The sequence below is a fragment of the Daphnia carinata genome, chromosome 1 (genome assembly GCF_022539665.2).
Source record: "Daphnia carinata strain CSIRO-1 chromosome 1, CSIRO_AGI_Dcar_HiC_V3, whole genome shotgun sequence".
NCBI classification, from domain to species: domain Eukaryota; kingdom Metazoa; phylum Arthropoda; class Branchiopoda; order Diplostraca; family Daphniidae; genus Daphnia; species Daphnia carinata.
The window spans coordinates 1,734,356-1,746,937 of NC_081331.1; the positions used below are offsets into that span (position 1 = coordinate 1,734,356).

General features: G+C 42.1%; 2 protein-coding genes across 2 annotated transcripts in view; one reads left to right on the top strand and one right to left on the bottom strand.

The window, feature by feature from the left end:
• The window catches only part of LOC130692514 (laminin subunit gamma-1-like), a 73,419-nt gene that overhangs the window by 50,111 nt on the left and 10,726 nt on the right, over nucleotides 1–12,582 (top strand). The window lies entirely within an intron of this gene.
• LOC130692518 (breast cancer anti-estrogen resistance protein 3 homolog) lies at nucleotides 128–4,772 on the bottom strand. Its single transcript, XM_057515640.2, has 11 exons — nucleotides 4,616–4,772; nucleotides 4,448–4,562; nucleotides 3,823–3,916; nucleotides 3,112–3,196; nucleotides 2,900–3,009; nucleotides 2,641–2,791; nucleotides 1,717–2,526; nucleotides 1,513–1,627; nucleotides 1,293–1,446; nucleotides 1,064–1,232; nucleotides 128–990 (listed from the first exon to the last, which is right to left on the bottom strand). Exons 1-11 carry the CDS (start codon nucleotides 4,697–4,699, stop codon nucleotides 493–495), a joined length of 2,385 nt encoding a protein of 794 aa, XP_057371623.1. The 5' UTR covers nucleotides 4,700–4,772; the 3' UTR covers nucleotides 128–492.

Consider the following 12,582-nt stretch of genomic DNA (forward strand, 5'->3'; position numbering starts at 1 on the left):
ATGGTACATCGTTAAAATAATTTGGTACTTTAAAGCGGACTATGTGTAACAATTGAAATGGTTTCCTTATCGATGTACACTCGGACATTAGTGAACCTATAATAATCTAACAGGGAGCGACTAAGTATACTCCGGAACTCAAGCGAAACTTTCGTGAGCAGTTTATTAACTTTTTGGACACGGAATATGATATAAATAGGAACACTGTATTATGTCGACCACCCACATGTAGAACCTCCCCACAATATATGGCATCTATAACACAATAGTATTAACACAAAATTGGCCAAAGAAAACAAGAGGCAATTTTCACAAAATGATTGCGATTTCACGTATTATGGATTTTGAGATCAGGCTCGTCACTTTCCTTCCCCTTGATAGGAGAAAGATAATTTGATCACTCAGAGCCCTAAAAAGAAACCAAACAAATCCGCAACACAATCGAAATCATTCCACATGTGGGGGTAGAGACCAACTAGTGATTGGTATCGTTTAACTGGGTTCGCGACTTTCAGATAAGACGTTTAAAACTTGCTCGAATTTCGCGTAGCGTTGATGGCTATCAGCTACCACGCCCCGACTGCCCCACAGGAATTTCAGTTGAAACTCGGTGCGGAAGACATCTGTCAAGATCTCGTCGATAGTGGCGCTCTCCAAAACTTTTCTGCTGTTGCGCAGGTAGAGTGGCAGGTTGCGTGACCAAGATTGAATCAATTCCATGTGACTTGCCAACAGATCCAATCCGAAATCAGGACCTGTCGAAGGCAGATGGACATTGAGCAGAGGCAACGTCGCTCCATCGTCAAGCGTGAAAGACTCCATCGTAGCCGTCCACAGCAAAATGGCAGAATGTAAATCGGGAATGGTGGTATTGGGTGCATGAGCAACGACCTCAGTTCGATGAGGGGGCCTCAAACGGGTTTCGAACGTGCAAGCCGCCGACGTATGCCGCTGCCTCAATAAATTCCACGTCGCTGTCAAACGTTGAACCTGCAAAATTTAGGTCAGAAGTTAAACAAACCGGCCTTCAACGTTAATTCCGAATGAAAAATATATAACTTACCTGAGGCATGCAAAGGCCGAACATTAAGCCAGTGAAACCGTACATGTTTCCCAGTGCTGTTTTGGTCTCGATGGCGACTTCAATCCATAAATTTAACATTGCCGTGCGGTCCTCGACTGTTGGGCACGTGAGAATCGTCACAGCCACGAATAATCTCAAGCAATGTGACCTGCAATAATGTACACACAATTTAAAGTTGTTGAATCTTTTGGCTTTTTACGCGTATTACCTTTCTAAGAGATCGAGACGTAACTGTTGGCCGTTGGGTAACACGCAGAGTTCGATGCCGGATGTGATACCACGATCAACGTAGTGACTCTGATAGTGAAACAGCGTATGATCTAAAAGCGGCTCGGGCAAACCTCCCAGGACATCAAGATCGCCTGCGTGAAATCCAATCGTAATAAAGTCAAGAAATTTAGTTACTTAAATTTGTTATTTGTTTCTACCGTGTAACAGATGTAAAGCGATCGATTTGGAAGAGTGCGAGTCTAACACCGCGGATAGTCCCTCTAAGGAACTCACTTCTAGCGGCTTGTTCTCCATAGTCGGTAACAAGAGTGTCTGCAAGGTGAATGGAAAGTTCGTTGTTATTTTTTTTTATCTAATCAGAAATAATAACATCAAAAACTGTTATCAATCAAGAATATTACTTGAAAGTTCACAACGTCGAATAACGATGGGAATTGGCGATGCAGTGATGATGGATGCCCTTCATTGACGATTGATTGATTGTCTTCGTTGCTCGTCAGGTGCGGTTGGTTGAACGTGGCTTCGGCATCCAAATCGCAACTCCGTCGATCCAGGAAAGAATTTCGGGTGACGGATATGGGCCGGTTTGGGAATTTACCGGGTCGTCTCAAACGCGGTAACGTAGCCGGAAGCTGTGGCAGTACGTCCTCTGCTTCATTATTTTCGTCAACATCCAGCGCAATGCTTTCTTTAATCTGGTTGAGAGAAACAGGCTCGTCTGGAACAACTTGTTCTTGTTGGTAGATTTGTGACGGCACTCGACGGGGTTTTGGAGGACATCCAAGTGACGCCCCTTCTGCCGACAGTGAAGGATCGCTTGGTCTCCGCCTCATCATCACTCGATTGGAAGCAGACGGTGTAGATCGAGGCAATGATTGCGTCGAGTACTCCCGGGCCGTCGGGTGCACCATCCGCACTCTGCCTGTCACCGCCGGTAGAGAGTTCCTACCCGAATACAAGCCAGCGCCACCGGATAGACTCGCGCTGGTCGATGATGGATGATACGATCGCGAGGCAACACCGTACTGACTAGAGTACAACGAAAGTGGTTTCGTTCGGTTAATGGGTGTTGTTATTTTGGCGCCCGTGGCCGCCGTGACGGCCTTGCCGCTGCTGACGTAACACGTCACCAAATCTGAAATCGTTTCGAACGGCTCGTCTTCCAATCTGTACTGGATCGATTCGTAAACCGTATTGGGTTGAATGGTCACCTGTTGATAGAACGAATGGATATCAGTAAGCAGAGATGGACAATAAGTTCCAATGGCATTTTTCGAACGAAGGCTACTGCTTCTGCTCCATTCTTTTCATGACAGTTGGCTTACCTTGGAAATGATAAAATGGCGATGCGATCCTCTACAGACGGTGGAGAGGACAAGGTCGCCCGGTTGACCTGTCGAAGAATCTCGAATGAGGAATTCGCCATCGTTTTTTAACAACGTTTCTGCGTGGCTGCGAGGAATCGATCCGTGGTACCTAAATGGCAACAATGGCAGGGGAGAAGAGGGGAAGGAAAAGTTGAAATGGATCGAGATCCGTCGGATCGATCAATGACAGTTGTACGCTGTTGTTGTATGTTTATACCAAGCGTGTGAGTCGAGATAGCGCCCATCCAGACTGAGTTCCCATTCCAGCTGACGACGAAGGCTTTCAGCTTCCGTCAAATCTGTTCCGACGATGTTGTCGTAATCTTGCTGTCGATTGGATTGCAATAAAAAACGCGATGAGTGAACGAAAACTGAAGCAGACAGAGGCAAGTGTTGGCTGTTGTTTCAAGCAAAGAATAAAAAACTTACCATCCGTGAGATGTTGAGAACGCTGGCGCTGTGCTGTTGCTGCAGACCCTTGTTGTGCGCCGACTGCGCAAATTCCGAACGCGACCTGCGCGGACATCAAAAAATATTTCAAGCGAGGGTGGAAAAATCAGCTGAGTCGCTTGGATTCAGAAAGGCGATCGTTCTCCGACTGACGCGCTGGACAGCTCGGAATTCAATGACTAATTCACCGGGTCACCGACGCATTCAGAGAAAGAAAAAAAAAACGGCTCAAACAAACCCAAACAAAAGCTACGAGGAAAAAAGACCCAAGGCTATTTTGAAATAACGCTATTGATATCCTCCCTCGTCGGAGCTCAAACGATTGGCCTGTCTGGTGATTTTCAAAGATACTGGGATACTGTATCAGGGATTTTGGAAAACTATACGTTGCTCTGACATCCTTCTCGCTTCTCCATTGATACCATCAACGGTTGGAGGGGGAGGGTGAGGGCCGAATAAGCCCGATATTGATTTTCATCTCCCTCCGCCGCCAACTCTTGTATCCTATTCCTCACTTCTCAGGATATTTAATATTCATTTGGACACTTTCACGACATCTAGTGGTGATCCCGCGTACTTCTATTAATCTTTTCCTCTAAATAATAACTACTGAAAGACTTGCTTTTTTTTGTGTGTCAGACATTTGTTGATTGGACAACATCCGGGATCTTGCTCATTTCCGGTACCCACCTGTATTTTGCCAATGCGTCATCGCCGAAGGTCGTTGAAAAGCTTGCCGGATTCTCGGGATGATTCAGCTCCTTCTGCTCCTTTTGCTGCTTTCCTGGACAGACAAAGTAAAGTGGATGCAGGAATCCGTTCAAAATATGTTGGACAACAAATAATTCTAAAAATGCGCAGACGAAATATCGTCAAGTGGATTTTCGTTTTAAATCGAAAAGAAAACGACTTAAGTGCATTGCATCAGAGCGGTATGTTGTATAAATACAAACACGTAATCAGTCCAGCCTTCCTGTAGCTGCAATCCATAACTGGTTGAAAAATGGATCGATTTTTCGTAAGATAAGAATTTTAGGGAATGCACCTGGCCGACTCGATACGTGTTTAGGTGACTTGTCAAGGTGAGTAGATCACGCTTGCCGTTGCGTTAATGTGCAAGCAGGAGTCTGGCATAAGGGGTGAGAGGCAATCATGAGAAAACTCACGCGATCTAAAACCAGCCTCTTCCGGAGCTAAGCAGTTAAAATAATCCTCTCATATTATTCCCCCCCCCCCCCTTTTACTTTCCTTAGTATGACTACTGAAATCGGTAGTGTTTTTTTTTTTAAGAAATTAAAGCCCAGGAAACACTTACGATGGTTGAGTTCGAATCTGAGGGCAACAAGACTGGATACTACTCTAGCCCGATGGGCACCGTTTTTTATTCCAATTTGATTCATGATGGCCGTTTCATCCAGATAAAGAATATCCTAATGAAAGTCATTACTTAAATGGTGAGTAACTTTGTTATTTGAAGAAATACCTGAACGCCATTGTAATTCGCAAAAAGGTGTTCGTATTGCAGTAGGTTTAAACTATTTAGCCAATACTTGATGCCTATATGCATATTGCTTTTTTTTTTTTGCTTGAACTTTGTAAACACTCACTGCTCGCTTGACGATGAGACGTGCTGACTGAAAGACCCAACCACTAGTCTCGCTCGGTGAACACACAATGCACTCACCTGAACCGTATATAATCAACAAGTACGAGGCGGCTCTAATCTGAGGCGCCGGGCAAGAGTCAGATTCCGTTCCTGAACCCATGGCTTTTGAACGAATGTTTTAGATTTCAATAAACATTTTTTTTTTGCTTTTTTTCCTTAAAGCACTCCCATATGGACGGTGATAAAAACCGCAGCTGTAGTCCAAGCTTTGATTTACAATCCTTATCAGCTTCAGAGAATCTAGTGTGGCAACTTCTAGGTGGGTAATATGCATCGTCAGGTACAACCTACCGTGTCTCTTGCGCATAGTCGTGCAAGTCAAAAATCCATCGGAAACCAGTTCAGTCATGCATCATTATCAAGGTTTTGACGTGTGTACATTGCCATACATTTCTCGAAAATGGTTTGAGCAAGCCGGTCGCTTCGTGCAGATAAATCAATACGTTTTCCACTTAACTCAGTAGCCTGGCAGTAATTGTGTTCTGGGAGATTAGACTTGATGTTGCATCATGTGTGTATACTAGTAATAGATGTCATGCTACTTCATTTCAAGGCGGTAATATTATTCAAAGTTTTTGAAGTTCAAGTGGCTTGGACGTGACATTCCCGAGATATAAAACATGTGAGTGGGGGTAGTTCGTGATTCCTGCGCTCTCGTTGAAACCACTTCTATTCACGATTCATAGATGGAGAGAGCGGCCGGCAGTCCCGTTGTCCGTGAGTTAATCGAATTCTAAGCGACTACGCCGACTTTTATTCCGTTTTATTTTAAAATCTACGTGCTTTAAAGGAAAACTAATATTTGATTCAGAATCAGCGCTCAAATTAGGTTGTACAGCAAGTTAGGTTTCATTTATTCCGCTCAAAATTTTAAGCCCGATTTAAAAAAAAAAAAAAAAATAAGCCCGACTTTTTTTTATTTATTTTTTCAGAAAACCTAAGTTTTGCAAGGAAAATACATCATTGGGGCTTATCACATTTAAGTGGAGAAATTATGTTCGGATTTTTGCGAGGAGTGCCTTAATAGCTTACCGTTTCGTACAGGTAATTACGGGAACGTAGATTGCCAGTAGATGACAGTTGCGGAGATGTGTATAAAATTACCGAAATAAATAGAAATCCAGAGAACATAGGTTGTCAATAAAAGAAAAATGGGCAAATGACCTTCAGTGTACATAACGGAGGCTATTCCATACATCTATGAAACCGATAAATTGCAGTTAGTCGCCATTAATGAAAAGCACATTAAGAAATACGGGTTGAAGAATGGAACTTTTGGATTCATTTAACGCCCGATTTTTTACGACTCTTTGCACGCGGTCCGTTCAACAGTGCAAACTTCCTTTGGGTAAAACCGTTTCTTTATACTCACTAATTCTGCTTTTTTCTTCGTCTTCAATTGTTCTCGGGCAGCAATCGCCACGTTGAAATAACTGATCCATCCGAGTGGAAACTATCATAAAGCATCCACTATAATATTATAGCGGCCGAGTGGAAATGCATCAACATATTTTATGTCGGTAGGAAGGAACGTACGGTTGTAATAGTAAGACAAATAGGAGAACTTGACCGCAGCGACGCTGCTGCAATTCTCTTTTGCTTATTTATTTATATTAGGAACAGGGCGAGAGACCACAGATGTTATGCAGCTATTGATGAGCCGTTCAACTCGCGAACGAGACCTGAAGAATGTCAACGACCACTCGTCCATTATTGCAGTCCCAAAACGCCCGTGAAATCGGCGGCTAAATTAGCGCGTCGCGCATATTCCGGCTGGGACCATCCAGCTTATCCGGCTATAGTTCCCCCTTGTGTGCGTGAGTGGTCTCAGGCAGAAAGCGATAGGAAAAATAAGCAGACCAGGAATGAAAAAAAAAAAAAAAAAATCAACCAACAGGAAAAGGCTGGACGAGCCGATTAAATGTGATGAACGATCCTCGGGATTGACGGCGGCCGAAATGAGTGTACGTGATAACTGTTTATTTGCATTGCAGTGGGATGGGAAAGAAATGTAAAAAGGAAGGGAACAATGCTGGGGAGAAAGAGGGTAAAGCCACCTGACGCTGGTTGTGATGGCCATGGGTTCCGTATGGCTGGACCGGCCACCAATTTGAGTTCATCCACCACCACTCAAAAATATAAAACGAAATTGAAATAGGTTTTTTTTTTTCAATGGAAGGGCGTAAGACCCTTTCAGACGACAAGGGATTTTTGAACCTGTTTTTTTTTCATTCCTTTTTTGCGGTAAACATACTTAACTGGGTAGAAAGGTTTAACTAGAACAGCTGTTGTCGCGCAGGTTCCAGCAGGAAAAGTAGGATCATTTACTTACAATATCCTCAACATTAGTTATTTTAGTTTTACCATTCATTTCAATTACAAAGCTCAATGGGCGGCCACAATGTTCCAACTGATTGTTCTCAGAAACATTTTGCTTGTACAAGCCCTTCTTTCGTCTTTCTCTTGCCCATAATTGAACACGCACTCGGCTGACAAGTTCCTAATGGACGCCTGTTTGATTTAATTCAAGAAACCCCTTGAAGCATAACATCACAGCATTTCGTTTTCGGTCATCAATTCCGGTAATGATTAACGGTTTTCTTGCTTATGTATTTAGTGTTAATTTTCGAATTCTTTTTGAGAATAAAGTAAATGAATAAGCCAAACATCTTGCGTCACGAAATGTACTCTAAACTCGACGTTATCTATTGAAAACAAGGGAAAACCAAATCACTTTACATTGTCGTCATCTAAACGACGCTATAGTTTAAATCTATAAATCCCCTCGGATTACATTGTGTTATCGAAGGCTACAAATGTTGACCTCAATCAAACAGCATGAATATCTAATAGAACAGAAGAAAATCCAAATAGATTTTGTTTCAATTTTCAGTATTATTTTCTTTTTTATTCCTTGTCGATCTGAAACATTGTAACCACAAACGGAATAATCGCCGCATTTCGATTCGATATTCTCGTTTTTCTTTTCGGTGTATAGGTGCATATTGAAACGTTATTTCCTGTTGTTTTTCTGACGGAATTGTGGTTTTTTTGCCATGGTGTTATACCAATTGAACGTCTAGCAAAGCCAATGACTTTTTTGACATGGCTTTTCTCGCCTCTATATCTTTATCCCGTTGATTTTCTCCTGTTATTATATAATTAGATTTTTCGACTGGCTTTGTATCTATGGGCACGGTTTTCCTTCTTCCGGGGTAAGAGGCATCGGTGACCACCGTTCAGCACATACGATCGCGATTACGATTACCAAATCATCAAGTGCTGCATCAGTTGATGCAATAACCGTCTCGATACCGTGGTTCATTCTGTACTGAAACCATCATAGATAAACCACTCGCCTAACGCATACGTAATTCTCTATCAATATCATCTCTCATTTGCTTTTCTCTTTCACCGCACACGTGATCGTTATCGCACTCTCCATCGATTGCATATGGCGCATCTTTCACCGCAATAAAATATACCAGTAGCCGTGTCATACTGAATTGATCATCATCTTTACGCAGCTTCTGTAAATTTAAACAGTGTAGAGAGGGACAACATTTCAATAGACGATTTTTCGTATATTGATATAGATTAAAACAGAAACCGAGCATCAGCGTTTCAATTGTGGACTTTCCATTGGTGTAGCTGATCGTTCACTCCTTAAAGTCGTAATTTCTATTTATTTTTCTTTCCTTCTTTTTCTTTAATTTACGTATGGTGGCCAATTACGTTGCTACGGTGTGCGTAGCCATTGCCTCTGAATCTCTCTTTTGAAAAAAAAAATTGGTAATAGAAACGATAGGGGTTCAACAGAGTGAAGGAAAGAAGCTGGTGAGGCGTGGCGTTCAACTTCATCAGCGTTATGACACGTGGAAAACGATGGGGTGCGCGTGCCGTTAAAAATTTTACGACCGACCCAATTGGTGATTTATTCAGAAGGCATTGAACATACTGCGCCAAGGAAGCAGAAGAACGCGCTTGATTCGGTCTGAATAAATTTACAAGGAAGGCGATGCTGGTTCAGTCCTGTAAAAAAAAAAAACGCAGACGTAACTCGCTTTAATAAAACAATAAAAACAGTAAAACGAAATGAAAAAGAAAAATAAAATGTGAAAGATGTAATAACGACGGGAATTATGCATCCCTTGGTGGGAGTGTGACCGAAATTTAATCGACCTTGTTAGATGAAAATGGTGCCGACTATCTCTTGGAGTTCAATAAGAAAGATGTATAGGCACGCTATAATCTAGCCATGGAAAAAGACATTTTTGTTGGAGCTGACGAAAAAAAAAGAAATTCAGTGATAAAACGGGTTTTCTCGTTGAGATCTAAGAATTCTTCGGGGAAACATTTAACATTCAATAAGTCAACAAGGGAGGAGGGAGCTGCACGACCTTTTTTTTTTATTCAAACGTTTAGCCTAAGCGTTTATACAACAGCTGCTTTAGGGAAATCAACTTACCGACACGCCAGAGTTTCGGAGTCGACCTGGAAAAAGAGAGGAGAGATCATGTCATAACACTTTTAGGAACTGTGGGGCTCACGTCATTGAGTAAACCAGGCACGCGCTTGTTCTTCAGACTGTACTATCCTTTCGCGTCGTTTTCCGGTCGTTTTCATCTGTGCCTCATTTGAATTTCAACGAGCTTCAATGAATAAACGGTATATATATAGACACTGAACTGTATATGCTACGTTTTGAAGCAGTATCTAATAGACCAGTGCAAGCGATGATAACGGGTTGACTGAAAGGGGAGAGTTGGGGAAGAGGAAATAGCTGATGACATTAGTCGTCGACAATTGCTACCTTGTCGCAACAACTCGACTCGGACTGATGTATGTGATTATAGATATATATAGCTTGCTGACATACAACGGGCAATCATGACCCTCCTCCCTCCCCAATCACGTTAGACACATCACGTTGAACTCCTCCGGTTCCCTCCTCTCTTAATCTTCCGTGTCTGTGCGTCTTTAACAGGCACACACATTCTCCGTCTGTCCCTCCCACCATTTACGAATCCGACAGCGAATGCTCGAAAACTCAGTTGTTCTTCTTGTCCCATGTCAAAATGTTCAATCTAACGGACTCCACGGTCCCGAGACGACAATTATTTCACAGTTAGTTTCATCGCAATTCAGTTTGACTGAAGATGACGGACGATTGGCAGAAGGGGCGTATACAAAAAATAAAAGAAGCCTCAAGTATGATTATTTTAGTTACGGTACGCACAATAATAAGCCATCCTCGTATCTATTACCTAAAAAAAAAATATTCCCCTTCTCTTCGCTGATTGGGCCTTACTGTCTCAGACACAGCAACGACGCGTCATACAACTAGCTATTAGTCCGTACCGTTTCAACATATTAAACACGTAGCACGCGACGTCGCTTGATAGGATTCGCCATCATCAGCAAGCAGTGTAAACCTATATCCTTCTGAATCCTTTGCTTTCTATTAGCTGCAGTAAATATGTTTTGTTTCGGTATTAATGCTCACGTAAGGCTTCTAGCGTTCAGTGACTTTCGACTCATCCGCAACTCCCTGCTGTTGTTCAACTAGCCATGTAAGAACGAAATACGCAATTGGTTTTACAATCGGCATGCTACGTTATCAAGAAAATTTTTTGTATTGCCGGACAATTATCGAAAGCAACGAATCGTTTACTAAGGACGTCTGAACGAACATAACGAAGAAAAAAGAACACCTAATGCAACCCAATCCAGTTTTTTGTAATCTACTATCACAAACCATTTCAATGAAAGACATCTATATCTGCCAACCAATGTTGCAATAAACGATCATGTTCATTATACGATAAAAAATCAACATGATGTACAAATAAATACGCAAAAAAAGGAGTTGGAGAAACAATAACATAACAGGCAATAATGTAGCGAAGCGAAAGCGCAGCAAAGAATCTTTTCTGTATAATTTAAGAATAGTAGAATGATGACAGAGATGTCCATTTTCTACCGCATACTCATTTTGACGGTGTACTTTGGCAGTGTGTGTACATCATGTACAATGTGCGTCCATACAATATTTACGTGGGCCTCTACGTGCAAAAGCAGTACATGGTAAATGTAGAAGAATATTACTCCAACCTCTGTGTATATTGCTGCACCTTTTTCTTTTTAAAGGGTGAAAGTAATAGACAAGCAACAGACGTCGAGATGAGGCGTCGTCTCATTCAGCCGTTGTGTGGGAAGAACAACACATGTCTATGTGCTGCTTTGATAGAGCGCGGTAATACACCTCTTTTCTATATCCGCTTCCTTCCTTTAGTTTTTCGTGTTTTTGTTTCCTATACAGTGAGTATATTTTTTTTTATTCACCCTCTTCTCCTATTACGCCTCTCGGTCTCGATACCACCTTTCCAACCGAAAACATTCGCCTGACTTGATGGATGACTCGGCAGAAGCTCGGAAAAGATATTTATAAGGGAACCTCATATATAGTTACCTCCCTCAGACGAGCGGCATCATCACCCTAAAGCCTTCAACGAACCATAGAACACATTCTCGTAATTAATATTGATATTTTCAAAATCGATTCAGCTATTCAAACCGATATGAATATTAACACAGTAAAGGGGGGTGCGCACATCACCTTTGTATTGTCACAGACTGGTGGGGGATAGTTAAACATCATAATGAAAACTAGCAAAGAATTTCCTGCTTTTTTCAAACGGACTCTTCGATTCTAAATGCTGCAGTAGAGGGCGATAGATAGCCAGCAGGATTCAACAATAGCCGCTTATTACCAGCACATACCACAGACGCCATGTTTAAGCGGACAGACCTGACGGTCCATCAACATGCCGATCCTTTGTAGAAAGCAAGACGGCCTTTTTACTGTAGGGATACAGCACGGGAATTTATCCGGTGATGCCTCGCTGCGCGGATTTCTAATCTGTGGTTCATTTATTATCCAGTAAGACCGGAATGAGAGCCGAGAGCGTGTCGTCGTCTACAATTGACGAGTGTCGTGCCTTTCCCAGCATCGACTGACACAGGGAAAAAGGGGAATAAAACGATCCTGCCGAATAGGGTGACTACATGAGAGTCCCCTCTTTTTTTCTGCTTTAGTTTGGGATCATTTATTATCTTTTGCTTGGATTGTAATAACCTCAACCCCACTGGATTCCGCTCCGGGTGGAAGTCTTCCTATACACTCTCATCCTTTCATGTCGTTCAATCACATCGTAATAGACCTTACACTGCAGCTAGATAAAACTGGCATAGTTCATATGTCTTCAAGTGAAAAAGATCCATATTGCTGCTGTCATTTGGTACGCACGTGTTAGCGATACGCGTTAAATAGACTGTCGTAAAAAAATCACGAACATGTACAGAAAGACATTGGGCAAAAATGTAATGATCGCGTAGGCCGATACAACCAGAACACACATAGCTTAAAAAATTTTATATGTGTAAAGAAAATGTAAAGTCTATAAATGTAATGCACATCCCCTAAGTTTAGCTTGTGCAAACAATTTGTTATCTCGGCGAATATAGATACACAATTTCTGGTGTTGATGACGCACGACTGATGACGCACGGACGTCACAATAACACCTCCATGTCCGTGAATATCTGTTTATTGAGGCTTAAGATCAAAATTGGGACGGATTAAAGTTCTGAAATCGTAGCTAGAAGCGATACATCCATCCCAGCTAGAGAAATTAAAAGCTTCCCTTTTATTAGCTTTCGACATTTTTCCCCGCTAAGCTTTCTACTCAAAAACGTATTGTGACGCACAGTCATCATCGAAC

Bases quoted from the DNA above. Each gene is read 5' to 3' on its own strand.
- LOC130692518 (XM_057515640.2), bottom strand. From the start codon at position 4,699: ATGCATATAGGCATCAAGTATTGGCTAAATAGTTTAAACCTACTGCAA. The intron at 2,792-2,899 runs GTATAAACATAC...GTTGCCATTTAG, and splicing joins TATCTCGACTCACACGCTTG to GTACCACGGATCGATTCCTC. The intron at 1,233-1,292 runs GTAATACGCGTA...ACATTATTGCAG, and splicing joins CGTCTCGATCTCTTAGAAAG to GTCACATTGCTTGAGATTAT.